Source organism: Chinchilla lanigera, unplaced genomic scaffold (genome assembly GCF_000276665.1).
Source record: "Chinchilla lanigera isolate Chin_1 unplaced genomic scaffold, ChiLan1.0 scaffold00141, whole genome shotgun sequence".
In the NCBI taxonomy this organism is placed as follows: domain Eukaryota; kingdom Metazoa; phylum Chordata; class Mammalia; order Rodentia; family Chinchillidae; genus Chinchilla; species Chinchilla lanigera.
In genome coordinates this window covers 609,636-632,977 of record NW_004955542.1, presented here as the reverse complement: position 1 = coordinate 632,977, position 23,342 = coordinate 609,636, and the positions used below count along the sequence as shown (strand labels likewise).

General features: G+C 53.5%; 1 protein-coding gene across 4 annotated transcripts in view; it reads left to right on the top strand.

Moving 5' to 3' along the window:
* Positions 1–4,818: 4,818 nt before the first annotated feature.
* Positions 4,819–23,342, top strand: part of Sned1 (sushi, nidogen and EGF-like domains 1) — a 41,001-nt gene continuing 22,477 nt past the window's right edge. The window contains exons 1-15 of one of the 4 annotated variants that reach the window (XM_013508059.1): positions 4,819–5,746; positions 7,936–8,076; positions 8,519–8,681; positions 10,086–10,211; positions 10,446–10,559; positions 11,925–12,038; positions 12,130–12,243; positions 17,066–17,191; positions 17,439–17,543; positions 17,783–17,896; positions 18,411–18,527; positions 20,215–20,331; positions 20,562–20,678; positions 20,796–20,909; positions 21,151–21,324. In XM_013508059.1, coding sequence (XP_013363513.1) covers positions 5,057–5,746; positions 7,936–8,076; positions 8,519–8,681; positions 10,086–10,211; positions 10,446–10,559; positions 11,925–12,038; positions 12,130–12,243; positions 17,066–17,191; positions 17,439–17,543; positions 17,783–17,896; positions 18,411–18,527; positions 20,215–20,331; positions 20,562–20,678; positions 20,796–20,909; positions 21,151–21,324 — 2,446 coding nt within the window. In that variant the 5' untranslated portion in view covers positions 4,819–5,056. The remainder of the gene's footprint in view (positions 5,747–7,935; positions 8,077–8,518; positions 8,682–10,085; positions 10,212–10,445; positions 10,560–11,924; positions 12,039–12,129; positions 12,244–17,065; positions 17,192–17,438; positions 17,544–17,782; positions 17,897–18,410; positions 18,528–20,214; positions 20,332–20,561; positions 20,679–20,795; positions 20,910–21,150; positions 21,325–23,342) is intronic. The other 3 variants (XM_013508057.1, XM_005411144.2, XM_013508058.1) reach the window with 3 other exon arrangements.

Below are 23,342 nucleotides of genomic sequence, written 5' to 3'. Positions count from 1 at the left end.
TCTTTCCTTACCCCTCCCCACTCTCTAGTCCCTCTTCCCATTTGAACATTTTCTTTCTATTTCATAATATCTATTATATATTTTGATCTTTACCCTTCCAGTTTCTCCCACCAGAGAAACCATGTGATATTTGAACACATGTGTCCAATTTAGTTCACTTAAGAGTATGGTTCCAAGATGTATCTATTTACCTAGAAATGTCTCAAGTTTATCCTTCCTTATGGCAGAGTAGTAGTCCATTGTATTAAAAAACCACATCTTCTTTATCAGTTCAACTGTTGATGGGCATTTGGACTGTTTCCAGGACTTGGCTATTAAAAACTATGCTATTATAAACATGGGTGTGCATATATAGCTATGCTGTGATTTCTGCTTTTGGGAAGATATCAAGAAGGGGAATCGCCAGGTCACATGCAACCTCCAGTTTTAGTTTTTTGAGGAATCTCCACACTGATTTCCACAGTGGTTGCACCAGTCTACACTCCTACCAACAGTGGAGAAGTGTTCCTTTTTCCCCACAGCCCTGCTAGCATTTGTTATTGGTTGATTTCTTGATAATAGCCATTCTTTCTGGAAATGGAATCTCAGTGTTGTTTTAATTTGCATCTCTTGAATGACTAGTGATGTTGAACATTTTTGCCCTTTCTGCTTCTTCATCGGAAAAGTATCTATTCATTTCAGATGCCCATTTTTGGATTGGGGATCTGAGTTTTTGGTTCTTTATATATTCTAAATATTAGTCCTTTGTGTGAGGAACAGCTGCCAAAAATTTTTTCCCATGCTATGGGTTGTCACTTCACTCTGTTGGTGGTTTCTTGTGCTGTGTAAAACCTTTTTATAAGATGGATCCCAGTTGTTGATTCTTTGTGATATTTCCTGTGCAATCAGGGTTTTGTTCATAAAGTCTTTGCCTATACCTATGTCTTCAAGAGTTCTCCCTATCCTCTCAATAGATTTAGTGTTTCTGTTTTAGTATTTACATCTTTGATCCATTTTAATCTTAGTTTAATTCATAGTGGAAGATATAGGTCTAGTTTTGGTCTTCAGCATGTGGAAAGCCAGTTTTTCCAGCACTAATTATGAAACAGGCTGTCTTTCTTCCAGTGAAAGTGTTTGGCTCCTTTGTCTAAGACAAGGTGGCTGAGCGTGTTTGGAGTTGTTTCTGCATCTCCTAATGTGTTCCACTGATCCATGGGTCTGCGTTTGTTTGTTTTGCCAGTACCATACTGTTTTCGTCACTGTAGTTTTGCGGTATAATTTCAGGTCCAGGATTGTGATACCCTCTGCCTTGCTTTGTGACCCTGAATTGCCTTTGCTATTCTAGGTCTCTTCTGGTTCCAAATGAATTTTAGGATTGTTTTCTCTAATTCTGTGAGGTATGTTGTTGGTATTTTGATTGGAATTGCATTAAATCTGTATAACAGTTTTGGGAGTATGGCCATTTTCACTATATTGGCTCTTCCTTCCCAAGAACAAAGAATATCTTCCCATTTTCTGATATCCTCTTCAATCTCCTTTTTTAGACTCTGTTTTTTTGTTTTTCTGTTTTTGTTTTTGTTTTTCTTCTGGTACCAGGAATCAAACTCACGACCTTGCACTTGCCACCCAGGCACTTTTGCCACTGCATTAAATCCCCAGCCCCAATCTCCTTTTTTAGAGTACTATAGTTCTCAATGCAAGGGTCTTTTACTGCCTTTGTTAGACTGATTCATAGGTTCTTTTTTTTTTTTTTTTTTTTTTTTGGATGTTATTGTGAAGGGTGTTATTTCCCTAATTTCTCTCTGTGAGTTTGTTATTTGTGTACAGGAAGGCTGTCGATTTTTGAGTGCTGACTTTGTATCCGGCTATGCTACTGAATTTGGCTGTTAAATCTAGAAGTCTTTTGTGGAGTTTTTGGGGTCTTCTATGTAGAGTATCATGCCATCTGCAAATAATGATAATTTTACTTCTTCCTTTCCTATCCTTATTCCTTTTATTTCTTTCTCTTCACTAGTTGCTCTGGTTAACGTTTCTAGAACTGTATTGAATACGAGTGATGATAGCTGACCTCCTTGCCTTGTTCTGATTTTAGAGTGAAACCCTTCAGTTTTTGTCCATTTAGTGTGATGCTGGTTGTTGGTTTGTCATAAATGGCTTTCATTGAATTGAGGTAAAAACCATCTATTCCAGTGTTCTGTAGGGTTTTTTTAATCATGAATGGGCGCTGAACATTTTCAAATGCTTTTTCTGCATCTGTTGAGTTAATCATATGGTTTTTGTCCTTGACTCTGTTAATATGGTGTATTATGTTTATTGATTTGCATATTTTGAATCATCCTTGCATCCCTGGGAGGAATCCTACTTAGTCATGGTGTATAATCTTTTTGATGATTTGCTGCAATCTGTTTGCCAGTATCTTATTGAGGATTTTTATGTCTATGTTTATTAGGGAGATTGGCATATAATTTTTTTTTTTTTTTTTTTTTTTTTTTTTTTTTTTTTGGTTGCATCCTTCTCTGATTTTGTTATCAGGATAATGCTTGCTTTCCTTGAGCTATACTTTTTACCTTAGGGTCTGTTTTATCTGATTGCAGTGCCACTGTACCAGGTATCCTTTGGCTAGCACTTCGGTTATCTTTACACTTGAATATTTAATTCATTTTCATTGAATGCATGACTGGTACAGTTGTACTTCAGTTTAACATCTTCTGTGTGCTATTTATTCTGTTTTGCATTTTCTCTTCTCTCTCACCATGCTTCAGGCCTTAGTCATCCCATCTCCTCGCCTCTGTCAACTAGGAACACATGTGACTTCTGTTCCCACGATGACTGCCCTGAACAGTACCGTAGACACCATGAGCTTGTGAATGCCAGTCCTTCTGTTATCCCTTAACTCTGCCCCTGGAGGATGCAGTGACCTGGGACACTTTAACATGGAACATTCTCTCTGCTTATCTGCTATCCTTGTGCTGAACTTTAATTCTGTAGGCTTGCAGCACAATTCCATAGGGCATTGTATACTGCTTCTTTAAACCACCATCATTCACTGAGACTGACACTCGTAAGTTCTTTGCCTTTTTTCTCCTTGTAGGTCTGGCCTGACATTTCCCTTCAACTTGAAGGTGATCCGCTGGAGCCTCTTTGAGTGTGGTTCCGCCACTTATTTATTATTTATCATCATTAACTTGTTGGAATTATTCGTGTCTTGGCTTCAGTAGCAGAGGTTGCGGGGCTTGCTGTGGGCTCTGCTTTCCTGGGTCACATTGGGGTACAACTCCCCCACTCGCCCTCTGCCGGGCCCTCTGCCACCTGCAGCGCCCCTGGTGGTGACTGCTCTGCTTTGTCCTCTGTGGGTCATCTCCTTGGCATTGGCTTTCTGCGTCTCTAGCATCTGCTTGGTGTCACCCTTTTTCTAGCTAGTGTGTCCCTGGGACTGCCGGACCCGTGGCCCGGTTCTGCCTTGGCTCTGGGCACTCTCAGCACTGCCCCACGCCACCCTTCCTCCGGTGCTCCCGCAGTGCCCGTTTGCTTTGTGTCTCCATCCTGTGTCCTGTGCTCCCATTTTTTTTGTCTTCATTCTGCATTCTGAGTAGTTTCTTCTGATCTGTTTTATTTCCAGTCCACTCCTTTTTCTGTAATTGCCTCAAATCTACTCTTAAATCTATCCCTTTATATCTTAATTTCTGATACTTGATTTCTTACCCTATTTATTTGATTCCGTAAAATGTCTTCCTTTGTAATCACCATTCCCGATGCTTTCCACACACCTGCTTCACTGTGGTAAAATACACTAAGGTTTGCTGTCCTCACCATTCCAAGGTGCAGGTCGGTGGTACAGAAGCTCATCACACCGTCGTGCCACCCTCACCATCACCCGCAGAGCGCTTCCTCTTGCAGGACTGAAACTCTGTACCCGTTCAGTGATCGCCCCTATTCACCCCTCCCTCCACTACCAACCATGATTCTGAATCTACTGCCTAGGGACCTCGTGTAAGTGGCATCATGCAGGGCGTGTCCTTCGGTCACTGGCTATGACACTCGTGATGTCTAAGGCTTATCCACGTGATCATGATCAGCATGTTCTGCCTTGTCGAGGGAGCAGTAACCCGCCGTTGGCAAATGCCGTTCTGTTTTTCCACCCGCTCCTCAGTGGGTACTTCAGTTATATCCAGCTTTTAGCTACTGTGAAGAGCGACCTGTGAACATGGCTAACAAATACAGGTCCCTCATACGAGGGCTCTGCCTCCATTTTGCTTCGGAGCCTCTGCACCATCCCCGCGGTGTCTGCAGCGTGTCGCACGTGCACACCCACCCCGGGTTGCACAGGGCTTGCAATTCCTCCTCAGCGTGGCCCACGTGTGACTCGTTGTTGCTGGCATCTCACAGCAGCCTGCCTGCGACACAAGGCGTCTCCGTGGAGCTGTGGTTTGCGTGCTCTGCTGATGCACAGCGTGAGCATCTCCGGGTTCACTTGCGATTTTCATGTCTTCTTTGGAGAAATGTCTCCCAGGTCTTCTGTGCTTCTTAATCCACTTGTTTATCTTTTGTTGTTGAATTTTGAGAAATCTCCGTATTCTAGATATTAGTCCCTAATCAGATGTGTATCAGATATCTTCTCTCATTCCTGTGGGCTGACTTTTTACTTTGTTGTTAGAGTCTTGTGATGTCTTCTTTTGTTGCCAGTGGCCTTGGTGTCATATCCAAGAAGTCCCTGCTGAGCATTCGAGGCTCTGGTCTCCTGTGAGTCCACTTTATCCATAGTATAGGTGAGGGCCCACCTGCACTCTTCTCTGTGCATATCTGGCTTCCCACGCCGTCTGGGAGAAGATGGCCCTTACCCAGGAGAGAGGAGCCTGCGGGACCCACAGCGCCCTTATGCTCTGTTCTCTGTTGGTGGACTTAGGAGCTGAATGACACAGCATGCCCAGCACCTTTGCTAAAGGCCCAGCTCCGATTCCCCTCTTCCCAGTGGCAGATGCTCGTCACCCAGAGTCCAGGACCATGAGCGCATTCACCTCGGCCCAGCACCCCAGTGAGCTCGAGGTCCTGTGACAGAGTGCTTTAGACTGGGCAGCTTATGAACAACGGGTTTGTTTCTCACAGTTCTGGAGACAGCAAGGCCCTGTCATACTCCATGGCCAGGGAGGCCTGCTTCTTGGCGCTGAGGTGGGCCTTGTTACTGTGTCCTCACGTGCAGAAAGCAGCTCTCTGGGCTGTGAGGGCACTGATCCCGGTGCGAGAGCCCCACCCTCATGCCCTAATCACCACCGAACACATCGCCTGGGGGCTAAGGACTTCCGCCGTGAGTGTGGGGAACACAGTGGTTCAGCCCGTGGCAGCTGGTGTTAGCGGAGCATCAAAGCTGAAAAAGCAGGCAAGGTTGTGCTCTGGGAAACACGCCTGCGCCCATGAGTGGCAGAGCTGGGCCTGGCAGAGCTGCCCCCCGAGCCCAGCTCAGCCCTCGGCTTCCTGCCCGCAGGTGAACAATAACGGGATCATCTCCTTCCTGAAGGAGGTCTCTCAGTTCACGCCCGTGGCCTTCCCCATCGCCAAGGACCGCTGTGTGGTGGCGGCCTTCTGGGCAGACGTGGACAACCGGCGTGCGGGCGACGTGTACTACCGGGAGGCCACCGACCCGGCCACGCTGCACAGAGCCACCGCAGACATCAGGCGCTACTTCCCCGAGCTCCCGGACTTCTCGGCCACTTGGGTTTTCATCGCCACGTGGTACCGAGTGACCTTCTTTGGAGGCAGCTCCTCCTCCCCAGTGAGTGCAGCTGCAGTTCCTGGCAGTGGGGAGGTCTGGCCAGGACCCTCAGTGTCCACACCTGAGGGCCAGACGGCCTGGGGCCCACCCATGTCACTTGGCTAGGTCACAAAGCAGGGGCGAGTGGGAGGGGCCGCACACTCCCCAGCCCTTGGTGAAACCCAGATGCCCAGTGTGGCACACAGCTGGGGAGGAGTACGCGGCTGGGGCGGTGCGGCACTGCAGGGGCGTCATTGTCTCCCAGTGCCTTTCTCCCGGCTGACGCAGGCAGCAGGCATGCTAGCGCAGGAGCAAGAGTGCTACCCAGCTTGGGGGCATGGTGGGCTGGCTCCCTGCACACAGACCCGTGCCTGGTACTACGCTACACCCACCCAGGCCGGCGCCAACTCCCAAGGTGGAGGAGGATGTCGGCACGCGTTCGGAGCCTCTGCTGGCTCAGTGACATTTCTTAAGGCTCCTCTGGTGGCAGGCAGTGTCCTGGGCACTGGGGACAGCCCTGATCAGAGCAAACGGTCAGAGGCCAGCCTCGGCGCACACGTTAGTGGGGGGCAGACACAGCCGTGTGACGGACAGCAGGGGACGTATGAAGGCCCGGCTCGTCAGGCGGTGCGCACAGGAGCAGGTTTGCTGACGTGAAGTGGATGAGTGTGCTGCACACATCAGCATCGCCCCTCAAAGCCAGGGCTTCGCAGCGCCCCAGCGCCAGCCTGGCCCTGACCACCACCTCCTGCCGCCCGTGTGCATGGTCAGCAGAGCTTTAGCACTCGGGTTTGCCTTCCTGCGGTAGAGCTCCTCGCTTGCCTGTCGGCCGTAAGCCTCCCCGCCCCCCCGCTGTCTCCAGTACCTGCTGAGGAGCCCAGTGCTGGCCGCGCCCAAGGCTGCCCCATGCAGGCCCTGGTGCAGACGGGCAGCCCAGCGCTGAGGGGGCACTGCGTGACCAGAGTGGCTTTACGCATGGTGGCGGTCTGACAGGGTCCCCAGAGCTGGCCTGGGCTGTGTGGCCACGTGCTTGGGCAGCAGGAGCACCTTTCGGAAGGTTCCCACTCTGGCCTCCTGGTACCCAGCTCAGCATGCTGCCCTCTTCATTCCTTGCCAACGAGACAGACAAAAAGCAAAGTTTCCTTGCCTGCTTGCTTGCTTTTCAGGGCGAAGTATTGAACCCAGGGCCTTCATGCTGAGCCACATCCCCAGACCTCTTACTGAGTTGCTAAGTTATCCAGGCTGGGCTCAAACCTATGATCCTCCTGCCTCAGCCTCCCAGGGTGCTGAAATTATGGGTGGCACCGATGCACCCAGCTTAAGCCTTGTCTAGGATCTTCTCCGTCTTCACTCCTGCCCCAGTGTCACCAGCTGCTCGCACCCTGCTGCGCTGTCTCTTCATGCCTTCACCATTTCCTGGAATACTGCTGGTCTTTCCTTCACTGGAAGAGATCCTTCTGGAATTAAGGGTGCCAGTAGTTTTTTGGGGCCATACATTAAGATACCTCTTTTTCTTTACTGTTTGCCATTCACTTGGATCTTACAACACTTTTTTCTGTTCAAAAGTTTTTTCATACTCATATGTACTCAGAAGTTTTCTATACTCAAATGTACAAGTACACTTTGGATTTGCTGTTAGCAAACATCATACTTCTCTAACCAGAGATGCTGTACATACTGACCTCTGTTTTCTTCTAGGACTTCTAGAGTTCCCTTTTACTTTTTTAGGTTTTTTGAGAGAGTCTGTGTAGCCCAAACTGGCCTCAAACTCACAGTGATCCTCCTGCCTCAGCCTCCCAAGTGCTAGGATTACAGGCATGTGCCACCATGCCTGGCTAAGCCTATTAAAAACTGCTTTTCCTTGGTTCCTTTTCATCTTTTCCCTTTTTTCTTTTTGTGTTTTTGCTGACTTCACACAGGAAATTAGGGAAATTTGGCAACATGAGTGCTAACCCTCTGTGTGCCTCTGTCCCTTGTGGGAGCCTGAGTCCCTTGGAAATGGGGAACAATGCCCCCCATCCGGTCCCTGCCTCTCACCCAGTGTGCTTTACTCACTCGCCCCAGGCCCCAGAAGCCCTGAGGGGAGGGGGGTGAAGCCTGTGCCGGCTGACAAGACCGTCGAGGTCCTGCCTGGCCGACTGTCCGGTGGGGGAGGCAGATGCGGGCACTGGGCACACAGGGCAGCCTCACTAGCCCTCTCTCCCTGGCAGGTCAACACATTCCAGACCATACTGATCACCAACGGCAAGGTCTCCTTCACCATCTTCAACTATGAGTCCATCACCTGGACCACAGGCACCCATGCCAGCAGTGGGGGTGATGCCACTGGCCTGGGGGGCATTGCAGCCCAGGTAGGCTGCTGGAGCCCTGCTCCCGCCTGCCAGCCCATCCTGAGCTGGGGGGTCACCTTAGGCAGAGCCCCTGGCCCTGTGCAGAGGACGGGATGAGATGCCTGGGGGTTTACCACTGCCTACACCACACAATGCCCACAGGCCTAAAGGCAGCTCCCTGCTGACCTGTCCCCGTGCCTGGGCCCCGGGCTGGTTACAGCTGCAGGCAGGCAGGAAGGCCTCACTTCATGTCACCCTGCTGCTCTCCCAGGGCTGCTCCTGCCTCTAGGCCCAAGGGAGGCCTAGAACCTGAGGAGGGCTGGTCAGGTCCTGGCTGGTGTACCCCAACGTCTGTAGGGCCCCACTGACAAGGCAATCTCCCACATCATCCTTGACCTCAGCCACCTGGGGACCCAAGGTTTTGGAACGGTGAGGAGACCCCACGCTCCCTTCCCCACCCCAGGCAGGCTTCAACGCAGGCGACGGGCAACGCTACTTCAGCATCCCTGGCTCGCGCACGGCAGACATGGCCGAGGTGGAGGCCACTACCAACGTGGGCGTGCCCGGGCGCTGGGCGTTCAGAATCGATGATGCCCAGGTGCGCGTGGGGGGCTGCGGCCATACAAGTAAGAGGATGGGCGCAAGGCTCCTCGGGAAGGGCAAGATGGGGGCGGGAGGAGGGTGGAGGCCAGGCCAGACCCGGGAGAGTCATGTTGGCCCTGGCCTGTCCCCTCAGAGAGGCCTGCCAGCCTCTGCTGGGTGTGCAGCTTGGGTGTGTGGATCTCTGGGTGCTCAAGGGAGGGTAGAGCAGGTCACCCTCTGCCCACCCCACAGGTCAGCCTCTGGGTCTCGGACACTGGGGGCTTGTGGCTTGCAGATGGCTCAGCATCACCTGCAGCAAGCAAGTGGTGGGATGGGACCTCAGTGCTGAGCCAGGCTGTCTCAGGATGTCCAGAGACCACCCAGCCACTTAAGAGGGCTGCTCACCGCCAGCCTGACCTAGTCTGGGCCACAGGGACCCAACTGCAAACAGCAAACAGCACTGGGGATCCCTAGACCAGACCTGGGGCCTGGGAGCCACAGAGGATGTATACACCAGCAGGGAGTCTCACCACAGTGCTGTAGCCTGTGCCTGCCGCACCAGAAAGAGGCCTGGCGAGCCCCAGGCTGCCCATACACTGGGGCACGAATCACCCCCAGCTTGAGTCTGAGCTTAGTGGGTAAGGGGCTCAAAGGGCAGAGAGTTCGCAACCTGAGAGCACAGAGCCACAAGGCCCCTGCAGCCAGCATCTGCTTAGCCTTCTGGTAGTGAGTGGTGGTGGCTAGGGCTGCTTTGCCTGGGGAGGTGAGGTCAGGGCACCTACCAGTGGCCAGAGTCTTGGGGTATGTGATTGAGGAGCAGAGTGTGGCATGGACAGGCTGTGTTCCCCGAATGAGCTGTAGGCTATGAGCCTGGGGACCCCATCCCAAAATGGAGGGCTTGACCCCATTCCCCAGCTCCAGTGCTCAGTTGCTGGGCACCAGTGCCCAGGAAGCAAGGCTGCTGAAGGGGCAACTTGTAAGCGCAGGTTGGCTGAGTGTCCCAAGCACTGGACGGCTGGTCCCAGGAGCCCTCCCTGGTGACAGCCATGCCATGAGGAACCTCAGCTTCGGTAGCAGAGTGCCAGCCTCCCATTTCCCGTACCAGAGGCCAGGCAGGTGGCCAAGCAGGCTGAGCTTCTGGAAGTGTCCATGGCTGAGCTGGGAAGGATGGGAGGGACAAGCAGGAACTGGGGGTGTAAGTGATTCCTGCTCCACAGGAAGCTAGAGTTGAGCTCGAGGTCCACCCCAGGTGGGCAGCATCCCGGCCACATTGGGCTCCCCCAAGCAGATCTAGGTAGTGACACCGTGACCTGTGCCACCCCCCAACAGGTGGCTGAAGGTTGGCCCTTTGGGCTGGGGAAGGAAAGGAGATGCAGCCACAGCGAGTGGTTGTGCTGCCCCGTCCTGGAGGCGGAGCGTGAGGCGCGGGCTCTTTCCTGTGCCCACAGCCTCCGTGTGCCTGGCCCTGCGCCCGTGCCTCAATGGCGGCAAGTGCATCGACGACTGTGTCACTGGCAACCCCTCCTACACCTGCTCGTGCCTTGCCGGCTTCACAGGGCGGAGGTGCCAGCTGGGTGAGTCGCTGGCCTGGGCCGGGACTGGGCACCCACAGAGGGACGCCATGGCCACACTGGGCTCAGGAGGAGCTGTAGGCACGGATGGTGGCCCTGGGGCCCCGGCTGAAGGGTGCCAGCCCCATGATGTGTGACTGCCCCTGTGGCAGTGAGCAGGGAGGGCAGACGCTGGCACCCTGGGCACCCGTCTGTCCCTGTGTCCTCCACTGAGGCCCCAGGCTGCCCATGTTTCAGACGTGAACGAATGCGCTTCACGCCCGTGTCAGAATGGTGGGACCTGCACACACGGTGTCAACAGCTTCAGCTGCCAGTGCCCAGCCGGCTTCAGGGGTCCCACCTGTGAGTCAGGTAAGAGGAACCCGCTAGCCCCATGGCCCTGCAGCTGTAGCACAGATGTGGAAGCCCAGAGAGCTCCGGGGGTGGGGCGGGAGCTGCCTGGGAGGGTTCGATGGGAAGGTGGCAGCTTGCTCCTGGGGCCAGAGGGGCAGCTGAGCGTGGACAGGCACAACTACATCTGGACACACTCTCGCCACTCCCAGCTGCTCCAGGGACAGGGTGTCAGGCCCGACTCTCCTTCTCTATCCCCACTGCACTTCCAAACTGCTGCTGGCCCTGCACCTTCAGGGCCCAGCTCCTTCGAAGCAGCTGCTGTGAGACTCAGCATCCATTTACCTGCCCTTCAGGGCCCCACCCTCACCTTGCCCACCTGGTGAGGAAAGGTGGCCCTGCCCCATCCCACAGCCTCGCCAGGTGGTGCTGCTTAGGGAGCTGGACCAAGGGAGCCTCTTAGAGTCCTGTGACCACCACTCCCCCAGCTCAGCCGGACGTGCATCCCCAAGCACTCTGACAAAGGTGGAACAATCATCGCATAAAAGTGTGTGCCTGGACAGACTGTAGATCAAGGGTTTTCAAATAGCCATATCAATATAAATATCTCAGTCTAGAAAACTACTGGAGACTCAGGGTCCTGGGAAGCCAAGTATTTGACTTCCGTGCAGAGACACATTTTCACTGGAAAGAATGCACTGAATGGCACATAGGTCTGCACATAGCAATGCACTGAGCTGAGGTTCTGCAGACACGCAGAACGGGACTTAGCTCAGGGTACACAGGGAGGAGGCGAGTGTGCGTCTAGCAGGAAGGGCTTGTGGTGTTTGCGGGCACAGCGCCAGTAGACTTGGTGACCCTCAGTTTGCCAGCACATTCCCAAGAGAGGTACTCTCCAGGCGGAAGCCTGGCCCTGCCGGCCTTCGGACCCCTCTGTGGGCCTGTGGGGACAAAGCACCCACGGTGGGACAGCAGTGGCAGAGCTGCCCAGGGGGCCCTGGTGTCCCCACCCTCCCTCTCAATGGCCGCTTCCTGTGTAGTGTGGCTGGGCGGACACGGGCCTACAAGGATGACCCTGAGGATGGCTGTGGAGCGTGCAGGAACCGCATGTTGAGGTTGCTCCTCCTTCCAGAAGCCCCACCCCCAGGAGTCTCAGCCTAGAGCAGGGGTCTGGCTCGAGGCCTTCTGCAGCTCAGGTCCACCCTCACCACAGGGTGAGGACTGGGCTCTAGCATCCCCCTAACTGGCAGAATTATACCCAGTTCAGTCCCACCTGTGCAGTGATCCAGCTGCACTGTGGTGGAGCACACAGAGGGTCCCCAAGGCCTCTGCCGTTGGACAGCACAGCCAAGAATCCAGGCTCTGTCCACTCTCCCTTACTTGCAGCCCAGTCCCTGTGTGACAGCAAAGAGTGTCAAAATGGCGGCCAGTGCCAGGGCGACAGCGGCTCTGCAGTGTGCGTGTGCCGCCCCGGCTACACAGGGGCCTCCTGCGAGACAGGTGAGTGGCTGTCCTGGGGACAGGTGCCAGGTAGCAGGGGACAGGGCTCAGAGCCCGGTTCCCACCAAGCCCCTACCTCTGCTGCCCCCAGACGTGGATGAGTGCAGCTCTGACCCGTGCCTAAATGGAGGAGCCTGCGTGGACCTGGCGGGGAACTACAGCTGTGTGTGTGCGGAGCCCTTTGCCGGACCTCACTGTGAGACAGGTAGCACCACACAGGTCGGCCACGGTGACCATGCTAGTGTGCAGCCACCGCCACAGGCCTCCCCTTCCCGCCTTGTGGGGCGCTGCCCTGGGGGCTCTGCCTGGCCTGCTTCCCAGCCCCCGGCCCTGCTGTGTGTGGCGCTGAGCCAGGCTCCCCGGTCTGAGCCCGGGTTTCCATCAGTGACCTGCAGGGAGAGGAGGCAGAACGCCCCATGCCCCTTCCGCTCAGAGACTGTGGGCTTCTAGGGCCTCCCTACCCCTGTACAAGAATGTGGGTCGGAAGGAAAACTGCTTTCACTGTGTGACAAAACCTCCCTCCTGCTCTGCTTCATAATGTTTAAACCCTGGCTAGGGCTTCTTGATCGGGGAAAAGCCGGCAGAGGTCAGAAAGCACAGTGCACAAGAGCACAGTGAAACCGTCCTCTCTGCCGCCGCCGCCGCCGCACCGGCTGCTGTGTGACTCCCTGGGCTGTTTAGGTTCATTCTGAGCCTTAGACTGAACTGAGGAGGACGCTTCTGCTGCAGGGCAGGCACCTGCGAGCCCTGACCCCCTCGGTCTGTCAGCAAGGAGCTATGAGGAGGGTGGAGCTCTGGGCCCTGCCGGGTGTCACAGCACACCTTCCCCAGGGGCTGTTTTCAGACCAGTGTATTTCACCAAATACTGGTCAAAAGCATATGAGTGCTTTCATAAGATTTTTGCATAGAAATCATGCTTTAGAGTAACTATGCAAGTGAAAATTAATAATAATAATAATATCAGAACAAGCCAGGTACAGGGGCACTTGCCTGCTCCCAGCGACTCAGGAGGCTGAGGCAGAAGAATCACTTGAGCATAGTAGTTCAAGGGCAGCTCGGGAAGCATAGGGAGACTCTCCAAAAACAAAAACAAGCTGGGCATGGCATATCCCTGTAATCCCATCTATTCGTGAGGCTGAGGCAGCAGGATTGCAAGTTCAAGTCAAACCAGGACAATTTAGCAAGACTCAGTCTAAGTGTAGGTAAGTGTAGGTCATCATTCCCTGGGTTCAGTCCCCAGTACCACCAAAAAAAAAGAGGCAGTAGGGGAAAAGGCCACATCACATGCCTCTATCCCAGCAAGACTGACAACAGAATGCTCATCAGAAGCCGTGCACACCAGGAGATGCTGGAGCAACGTCTTCAAAGCACTGAAGCAACACGAAGACCTGGAGTGCACCCAGCACCTAGCACAGCTGCCTTCAGAAGTTAGCTGAAGGAGTTTTCTTCCACAAAATCAAGAGCATTTATCTGCATTACTGTGCTGTAAAAAATGGTGAAATTCTTTAGCCTGAAGAAAAATGTTACCAATATGGATCTAATCCATGACCAAGTGTTAGAAATTACCAAATATGAGTAAGAAACTTTTGCTTTAAAAAACCTTTTAAAGATAAATTTAAAATAACTTTTATTTTAAAAATAAAGTGATAGCATGTGTAGAAATAAAATGCATATTTTTTCTGTAAGGGGTCAGATAATACTTTGAGCCTCGCAAGCCACACAGCTGCCCCGCTCTGAGCCAGCTGTAGACAGTACACAGATGAAGGGTGTGGCTGTGTCTCAATAAAACTTTATTGTTCATGGTAAATGGCAGGTGAGATTCCGTCTGTGGGCCATAGTTTGTCAACTTCTGGCATGAAAGACAGGAAGATATGAAAGAATAATATTGTAAAGTCTTCATATAAAGTTATAATATTGATTGAAGTGGTATAAGTAAAAGATAAACACTGTAAACCATAGAGCAACAATTAAAAACAATAAAGTTACATCCAATAAGCCAATTGTCAAGGTAGAATGGAATCATAAAACTATTCAATCCAGAGGCAAGAAAAGAAGACAAAAGCAACGAAGAAGCAGGACAAATAAAAACGAACAGCAAGATGATAGGTTCAGGCCATATCTGCAGCTACATTAAAATGTAGAAAGATTAAGCACAGCAGTTGAAAGGCAGAGTTTAAAGAAACCCACTCTACATACAAAGGTGCAGCTCACTTGAAAGCAACAGCCAGGTTCTGGTGAGACAGAGGAGGCGTGCGGCACCTGTCTTCACTGGACGCAGCTGTAAGGCCTGGACAGATGTGGACTCTGGAAAGTAAATAGAAACAGACGGGGGAAGATGTACCTTGAAGAGCCACCAGGCTAATGGTCAGTTTATCATTTTTTGCTCTGGTGTCCTCTCTGCCTGGACTCAGAGCCACCAGAGACCAGAACTGAACCACAGCATGACAAGCCCAGGAGAAGGTCCAGGCCAGGCTCGGGCACCAGGACCCGCAGGAGAGGGCACCTTCCTCTGCAGTTGGAGGGGCTGTGGTTTTCGGAGGGGCAGGGATAAACTCCTGTGTTTTTCCTCTTTCCCCACTCTCCTCCTGTTTGCGCAGCCATGAGTACAACCACCAGAAGCAAGTGGCAGGGTGAGGCAGTTGAAGCCCCAGAGGACCAGAAAGGGGAGCCCCAGAGAGCCTCTGGGCATGGTAGAGAGGGTAGTTTTGGGAGAGAAACTCCAGAAGGTTACTTATGAACTCTCTAGCTGCCCCAGCCAGGTATGTGCAATCTGATTCAAGGTTTTAAAGAAAGTAGCATTTGTAATAGCTCCCAAAGGTGGAAGATCTAGACATGAATTTAGTATAACATGTGCAGAGTTGGCATGCTGAAAACTAGAAAATGCTAGTGAAGAAACCAGACATCTAAGTAAATGGACAGACATACCATATTCATGGAAAAGAAGACTCAACCTAGTAAATAGGTCAGTTGTCCCTAGATTGATTAATGAATTTAAAGTGATTCCAACCAAAATATCATCAGGATTTCCTTTGCAGATATAGACAAGTTGACTCTAAAATTTATGTGGAAAGGAAAAGGACTTTGAATAGCCAAAGCAATTTTGTAAAAGAATCAATGTTGGGAAATCACACTACTGGGTATTAAGATTTGGTATAAAGCTACAGTGATGGAGACCACGTGTTACTGCCAAAGGATTCCCTATGTAGATCAGTGGGACAGGGGAGAGAATCTGAATTAGACTAAGTATTGCTGCACATTGCTCAACTGGATCTCAGAGGCATTGCACTGTCGGAAAGAAGTCAGTCTCCAAAGATTACACTCCACACGTTGTTACTTGGTTTTCCATCGCTGTGACAGAGTACCTGAGATCAGCATACAAGGAAGAAAGATTTGTTTCGGCTCACAGTTTCAGAGGTCTCAGTCCATGGTCATTTGGCCCTGTGGTCTTTGGGCCAATGGCAAGGCAGAGCATCATGGCAAGGGATGTGGCAGACAGAAGCTCCTCCCCTCCTGGAGGCCAGGAAGCAAAGAGAAAAAGGAAGGAGCCACGTCCCAGTGTGTCCTGAGCACACACCCCCAGTGACTGCCTCCTACCCCAGGCCCCCTTCCTAAGTTTCCAACACCTCCAACAATGCCATCAGCTGAGGACCATGCTTTCAGCACAGGAGCTTTTGTGAGATACATAAGATCAAACCCTCACCATGCAGTTCCACTTACGGGGCCTCTTTGAAAAGGCAACACCATGAGCTAGGCGTGGTGATGCACAACCTGTAATCCTAGCACTCAGGAGGCTGAGGCAGGAGGATCGAGTGAGTTTGAGGCTAGCCTGGGCTACATAGTGAGTTCAAAGCCAGTTTGAACTACTTAGCAAGATACTGTCTCAAAAAAAAAAAAAAAGGGCAGCACCATGGTGACAAGCAGGCCAGTAGCTGAGGGTTCAGGGGTGCAGGAGTCTGGGACTATGAAGAAAGAGGACATGGGGGGCTCTGGGGTCATGAGATGACTCTGGGCAGGGCTCTACATACCTACCCACGAGCTAAAAGTCACAACTGTGCACCAAAGTCAGTTATACTGCATGTTGATTTGCAAAGATAAATTTTGAAAGTACATAAAAATTTTAAAAGAGAAGCATTAGCAAGCACGAATCAAGAGACGGCTGGATTGGCTGCTTTCGTATCAGATAACATGGACTCTAGAGCAAGGAGTGCTAGCAGGAGGGAAGAGGAGCTGTTTACACGCCAAGGGGTTAGTACGTCAGGACGCGCTCTGCACCCATCCCTCCTCATACCTACCAACACTGTCACAGTATGTGGGGCAGGTGCTGCCAGACTGCAAGGAGAAACAGGCGTGTCTATATTTAAGGTGAAGACTGCAGTAATTCATAGAACATACAGAAACTCAGTAAGGCTTACACTTAAACGTGCCTAACAGACATTTAAAGAGTGTTAAACATTCAAGTGCTCATGGAGCATCACAGTGATGGGCCATACTGTGCACCATAAAACAAGACAGCGCTGGGAGGCTGAGGCAGGAGAATCTAAACTGGAGCCCAGTCTGGGCAACTTAGTGAGACCCTGTCTCAAAATATTAAAGCAGAGCTGGGGATGTAGCTCAGCATGAAAACCTTGGGTTCAATTGTAAGCAGCACAATTAATCAATCGATCAATAAGGCTCAGTAGCTAAAGCAGACTGTTTCTTGACCACAGTGAAGTAAAATTAGCCATCAGCAGAAAGGTACCTGGAAACCTCTGATGCTGTGCCAGTAGGACTGTCTGGAGGCCCCAGATTGGCTGGGCTCCTGGACTGCTGGTTCTTTCCAAGGAAGGAACATAGGAGCTGGGCTTCAGGGGCAGAGCAGGTATAAGTCAGCTTCCGGGAAAACCTCTGGCTTGACTTGTGCCCAGCACTGAGAACGGAGATGGACACACAACAGGGGCAAGAACTAGGCAGCTCCCTCCCCCGCCCAGGTTCAGACTCTTCCTCCCTGCCACCCCCATGCCCACTGGTGACTGCTCTCCTTCTTGCAGGAAGCCGCCCACTGCCGGACGCCTGCTTCTCAGCACCTTGCGAGAACGGGGGCACATGTGTGGATGCAGACCAGGGCTACGTGTGCGAGTGCCCTGAAGGCTTCATGGGCCTGGACTGCAAGGAGAGTGCGTCGGGACTGCCGGCCCGTGTCCCTGGGTGGGGCAGGAGACCCGAGGCCTGCATGTGGCCGCAGAGCCTGGGAGGGTGCTCTTGTGGGCTGTGCACGCAGGAAACCCACTAGGGAAAGTGTTCAGAGTATTGTGTGTGTGCACTGTTGCTTTTACAGGAGGGTGGCCAGAATCAGGCAGGGTTGGAGAGGGGCCTCTCTTCCTGCACCCCCACATGGGAGACATCCCCTCTACCCCGTGGCAGGAACCCACAACGACTGTGAGTGCCGCAATGGAGGCAGATGCCTGGGTGCCAACACTACCCTCTGCCAGTGCCCCCCAGGCTTCTTTGGGCTCCTCTGTGAATTTGGTAGGTGTCCGAGGCTGGGGGAGTGGGCACCTGCCTGTCCTGTCCTTGAGTGTCCCCATAATCAGAGTATGAATGGTTCAGACCCTTGACCCCCACCCCACCTGGGCGGGTGGCCCCAGGAGTGCCCCATCCGTCACCCTGGTGGGAGCACTGGGCCTTGGGCCACCCGCCTTGCCAAGCACACAAGATCGCCAGGAAGAGGAGCAGGAGACAAGGGAGGGCTTCCTCCTGTCCTGCAGAGGTCACAGCCACACCTTGCAACATGAACACCCAGTGCCCGGACGGGGGCTACTGCATGGAGTACAGTGGGAGCTACCTGTGTGTCTGCCACACAGATCACAACATCAGCCACTGTGAGTGGCTGGGGACCCCGCGGGGATCAGGGCTGGGAGGCCTGGCAGAGAAAGGCAGTGAGGCAGGCATCCTGGTGACTCCAGAGGACCTGCAGGTGGAGGGGCCTCTGGCTGCAGGTGCACCTGTAAGGTGGGAGGGATGTTGGGGGTCCCAGGTAGGACAGCACTTCAACCAGGCCACCAGCATGACAGGCCCTCTTCCCTCAACCCTTCCCCAGCTGTTACTTAGTGCATACCTAAGTGCATTGCTTCTGCTACTGCATATTTGTTAGTGTAAAGACGATCACATATGTGATGTGTAATTCTATATAACGACGCTGACAGCTGTAAGACATATGTCATAGATCAGTGGTGCATTCTGCTAAAATCAGGAGTCAGATACTCCAGGAGGGGCCTTAGAGCTCTTGTGAGGAATCAAGACGTCCTGGAAGTGTATTTTAAGTGGTGTGTTCCAGACAGCCTGTCTGGGTGACCCCGCGGGCACATGCTCCAGAACCACCTCTGCCTCCCTCAGCCCTGCCATCCCCCTGCGACTCGGACCCTTGCTTCAACGGAGGCTCCTGTGACGCCCACGACGACTCCTACACGTGCGAGTGCCCGCGCGGGTTCCACGGCAGGCACTGCGAGAAAGGTGCGCGAGAAAGGGGCGCTGGCAGGGTGGGGCACGCGGAGTCTGGAACGGCGAGGGCTGCTGGGCGGGGCAGGGAGCTCCTGCGGGGGTGGGCGGGTGGCTGGGGGCTCTTGAGCCGGGAGGGGCGGGGCCCGGCGTCGGCACCATGGACAGCGCCCGCCGCCCGCGCAAGGCCCTCTCTGGTTTTTTATTCCATTGTTTGCGGTGCTGTTGTGTTCTATTCCACTTATTCAGGGCAGCGCCCCACAGACTTAACTATTGTTTTCGTCCCCAATTCTGTTTTTGTTTTGTTTTTGTTTTGTTTTTCTTTTTTTTGGTTTTTTTTTTTTTTTTTTTTTTGGTCTTTTTGCAACAGAGTCTTGTTATGCAGTTCAGGCTGGCCTTGAGCTCGCTTTGTAAACCAGGTGGGCCTCGAACTCACAGTGATCCTTCTGCCTCAGCCTCCCGAGTGCTGGGATTACAGGCGTGCTCTACCACGCCTGGTTCATCCCCTATTCCTTACAACAGGCTTCATTTTGGGCTCAGCATTTTCCCAGATTTTAGAATCATGACATGGAATTAAAAGAGAAAAACTAACTTCATAAGGATTTTGTTAAATCTAATTCAGTGTGGAGAATATATATTTTACAATGCTTGACCACTCAGGGTGTATTCTTCTGCAAGTACATGGCAAGCATATTGTCTTGGCCCAGGCCGGCCCAGCCCGGGACTGGCTTACAGGCAGCTGGAAGACATGCTTAGTAGCCCTGAGGCCTGTGCTCCTGGCTCAGGGCCCTTGCTGGGCAGTCCCTCAGCCCTGGGGAAAGTCAGGACCACTTGGGCCTCACCTAGGAGCCTGCCCACAGCCTCTCTCTTCCTAACAAGGGCTGACAATGACTTCTGAGAACCCGTGGCTTCCCCCAGCACAGTATAAGAGAGGGGTTCCAAAGTTCTCGAAAGCAGAGCAGATAGAGCCACCAGCGTGGCCACCTCTGAGCCCAAACAGGGACGCACAGAGGCCGCAAGAAGCTGCTCTTAGGGTGGGGCCACTGGAGCTTCGACGTGCAGCCTGTGAGGCCCTTGGGGATGGGGAAGGCGAGAGGGTGAGCACAGCGTGGGGAAACAGGCCCTCCTGCTGCTGCACCCGCACTCCCTGATCAAGGAGTCCCAGCACTCTGACCTCCTTGCTGGCCCAAGAAGGTGGGATTTGTCAAACGGGGACAGATGTGTCTGATGTTGAAACTGCCACAGGGTTCACACTTTAAGTAAGTGGCTGCCCCACAGCACCTGAGCTCCTCGGGCACAGGAAATGCTAGGACCCAAAGATGTACCTGTGCCAACACAAGTGCAGGAAGGATGAAGCCTGCATTGACTGCTGTGGATGCTGATGTCAGCTGCGGCTCGGCACCCTGTGGTCAAATGCCTGGCACCGTGGCAGGAAGGAGGAGCACTCGTGCAGTTCTCCTCCAGGAAAGCCAGCTCTGCTTGGAGTCTAGGGCAGAGAAGAGAACACCAGAGGCCGAGTAGGAGTCTGCAGACTGCAACCCCCATCGCAGGCACCTTCTGGGGTGGTCTCTGCTGCACTGGGCCTTGGGCTCCGTCAGAAGCAGGCCTGGCCTGCTGGGCCTGCCCAATGCCAGGGGTCTAAGATGACACAAGCAGGCTGATGTGGCCAGCATTCACCCACACCCTTCTGTCCTTCACACAGCCCGGCCACACCTGTGCAGCTCGGGGCCCTGCCGGAACGGGGGCACGTGCAAGGAGGCAGGTGGCGAGTACCACTGCAGCTGCCCCTACCGCTTCACCGGGAGGCACTGTGAGATCGGTGCGGGCCTAGGGTGGCAGGGGGATGACTGGCAAGGCCTGAGCTGTGCGCGAGCCAGTGGTAGTGTGGGGGAGGGCAAGCCCTGACCTTCACCCTGACCACCCTCAGCCTGACCCTCAGCCTGACCACCATGCAACTGCTTGTCACGAAGGCTCTCAGCGTGGGGCGTTGGGGAGTTGGGGGGCAGCAGACTGTGGCATCTAAACCTGCTGGGTATCTTTTGCTTTCAGGGAAGCCAGACTCATGCGCCTCAGGCCCCTGTCACAATGGCGGCACCTGCTTCCACTACATCGGCAAATACAAGTGTGACTGTCCCCCAGGCTTCTCTGGACGGCACTGCGAAATAGGTAGGCTCCAGGCACCAGGGATGCGTGAGAGAGGCCGCTTACGCAGAGCTGGGCCAGGCCTGCAGGGCAGGAGGCAGGACGCCCCATCGTGACAGGGACCCTCTTGTATTCCTGCAGTCCCATCCCCCTGCTTCCGGAGCCCATGTTTGAATGGGGGCACCTGTGAGGATCTGGGCACAGATTTCTCCTGTCACTGCCAAGTAGGGTACACAGGGCGCTGGTGCCAGGCAGGTGAGAGACCTGGGGGGTGGGCTGGGGACATAGGTTTTCTTCCTGATTCCCCAAGAGCAGGGCAGGGCAGGGGTGGGAAGAAAGGAAGACTCAGATGTGCCCAGCTCCCTGAAGTCCAGCACCTTACCCCCACGGGCCGTAGCGGGAGCTGGCTTCCTGGGCCCTGCAGCTGGGTCAGGCAGAGGAACGGGCAGAGCTTGGACAGGGCCCTCAGCTAAGACAGGCTTCTGCCCCTTCACAGAGGTGGACTGCGGCCAGCCTGAGGAAGTGAGACATGCCTCCGTGCGCTTCAATGGGACTCGCATGGGCTCTGTGGCCCTGTACGTGTGTGACCACGGCTACAGCCTGAATGCCCCTAGCCACTTCCGCATCTGCCAGCCACAGGGTGTCTGGAGCCAACCTCCTCAGTGTCTCGGTGATTCTGTGGGCCCTCACGGGTCGGGTGGGCAGGGCCAGCATGCACTGTGTCACCCAGAGGAGCAGAGGGCTGGGCCCTCAGTGAGTCAGGCTGAAGATTCTGTGGTGACGTGGTGACCATGTCAGCTTGGCTCTGGACCGTTCTCACTAGGGCTTCCCTGTCTTCAGAGCAGCCCAGTGCAGGGGCCAACACTTTGTAGATGAAGCTGAGATCATGATGTTACCCATGGGCAGAGTCCTAAACGGACAGATTTGGGCCCAGGGTCGTCTGCTACTCCTGCCCCCACCAGCCTATGGAACCAGAATCTGCACTTGCTCAGGACACCCACAACAGCACGGGAGGGCACTGCTCCTGAGAGCCGCCCAGGGCTGACCAGAGCTGGGGTGCATGCCTGGCCCAATGCCCTGGAGATGGGGCCCTTAACTCCAGGGCAGGCGCATTACAATAAGGCAAAGCGTGTACACTGTGCTCATCGGAAAGCTGTGTGACATTCATGCAGGTTTTAGAAAAGTATTTTTAACAAGCTTAGGGGTGGGATGACAGCATCCAGAGATAAATGAGACACATAGTGCTCTGCTGTCCCCAAATGTCTGCAAAGCCCTGCCCGCCTGTCAGCCCTGCCCTGTGAAAGCTGCAAGGTTCTGGGATGGGGGACCTTCTGCCCAAAGCATCTGTCCTTTCCTGTCTTTCCACGCGCCAGGGCTCATGCAAGCTGTCAGGAGCCCACCCCTTTAAGTGCTGCTTCTCCCAGCCATTGCCAGGCAAGATGACCGTTTGCTCAGAGAACAGAAGCACACCAGCAAGACATCCAGGCCCCTGAGAAGCACAGCCATCTTGGAGAGGAATCTGAAGTCCAGGCAGCAGCCATCGTTGGAGACAGAAGCATAGGAGAGGGACCAGCACCGCAGAGCGACACACACATTTCATGTTCTACATCCTCACATCCTGCCACACGGTGGCAGACATATAAAAGTGAACATCATGTTGCCCATACAAAAAAAGGATCAATATTTTTTAAGAACTACGACGGTTGAAATAACAAGCGTACTGTGTGAGTGGATAGTGATGAGAGGAAAGCAGCGGCGCTATGGAGATGGAGTTGCTGTGGGCACACCAAGATGAAGGCGCAAAGAACAGAGAGCAGACGCAAGGACAGAAGTTCTGGGCAGCTGTTGAGTTCAGCTCCAAAGTGACCGATGAATGGGGGGTCAGAGGGGCCCTAAGAACCCCAAACAGAAGAAAAGGGAAACGGTGTAGTAAAATGTAAGGATGTCATGGAGTAATACAGAAAGAAATCTTAACAGCCAGAGGGAAAAACATCACCTACCAAGGAACAAGAATCAGACTGGCATCAGACTTCTCGACAGCAACCTCACTGTCAGATGACAGAGGATGCTTTGAAATAAGAGGAGACCCACTGGGTTAGGGTGGAGATGGTCGCTTTCACCATGACATCTAGGAAAGCCCATGAGGCCTAAGGGATCCCATCGTTAATCCACCAGAGGGCTGAGCATTCAGGAAGTTCAGGCAGGCCTCTCCTAGGTGAGAAAGGGCTGGTGGTGTGTTCATCCCTAGGCCCCAGGCCAGCAAGGGCCAGTGCCTGGAGGCTCCAGAGAAATCCAAGCACGCTGTGAATGCTGTGTGGTATGCACACCGACTGGGCTGCCATGGTGCAGACCAAGCACTGAGCTGAGCACCCAGGTTCTGCCCCAGGGTTGCTATGAGCGCAGTGGCACCAGGGGCAGCCTGGAAAGCGGAGGTTTCATCATCTCCCAAGGCAGAGACCGCAACTTCAGCTGGAGGCAGAGGCTCCCCCAGCACTCAAGTGCAAACTGGAGCCACAGGTGGTGCCCAGCCCGGCCAGCTCCGCTCCTAGCAGCATCAGCAGAGCCGCCGCTCAGCCAGCTGCCTGACGGAGGACAAGGCCCACGTGCCCGGAGAAGGGAGACTCTGGTCTCTACTCTCCTGGACACTCCGTGTCTGAGAAGCATGAGGTTATGACGCAAAATCCAGAA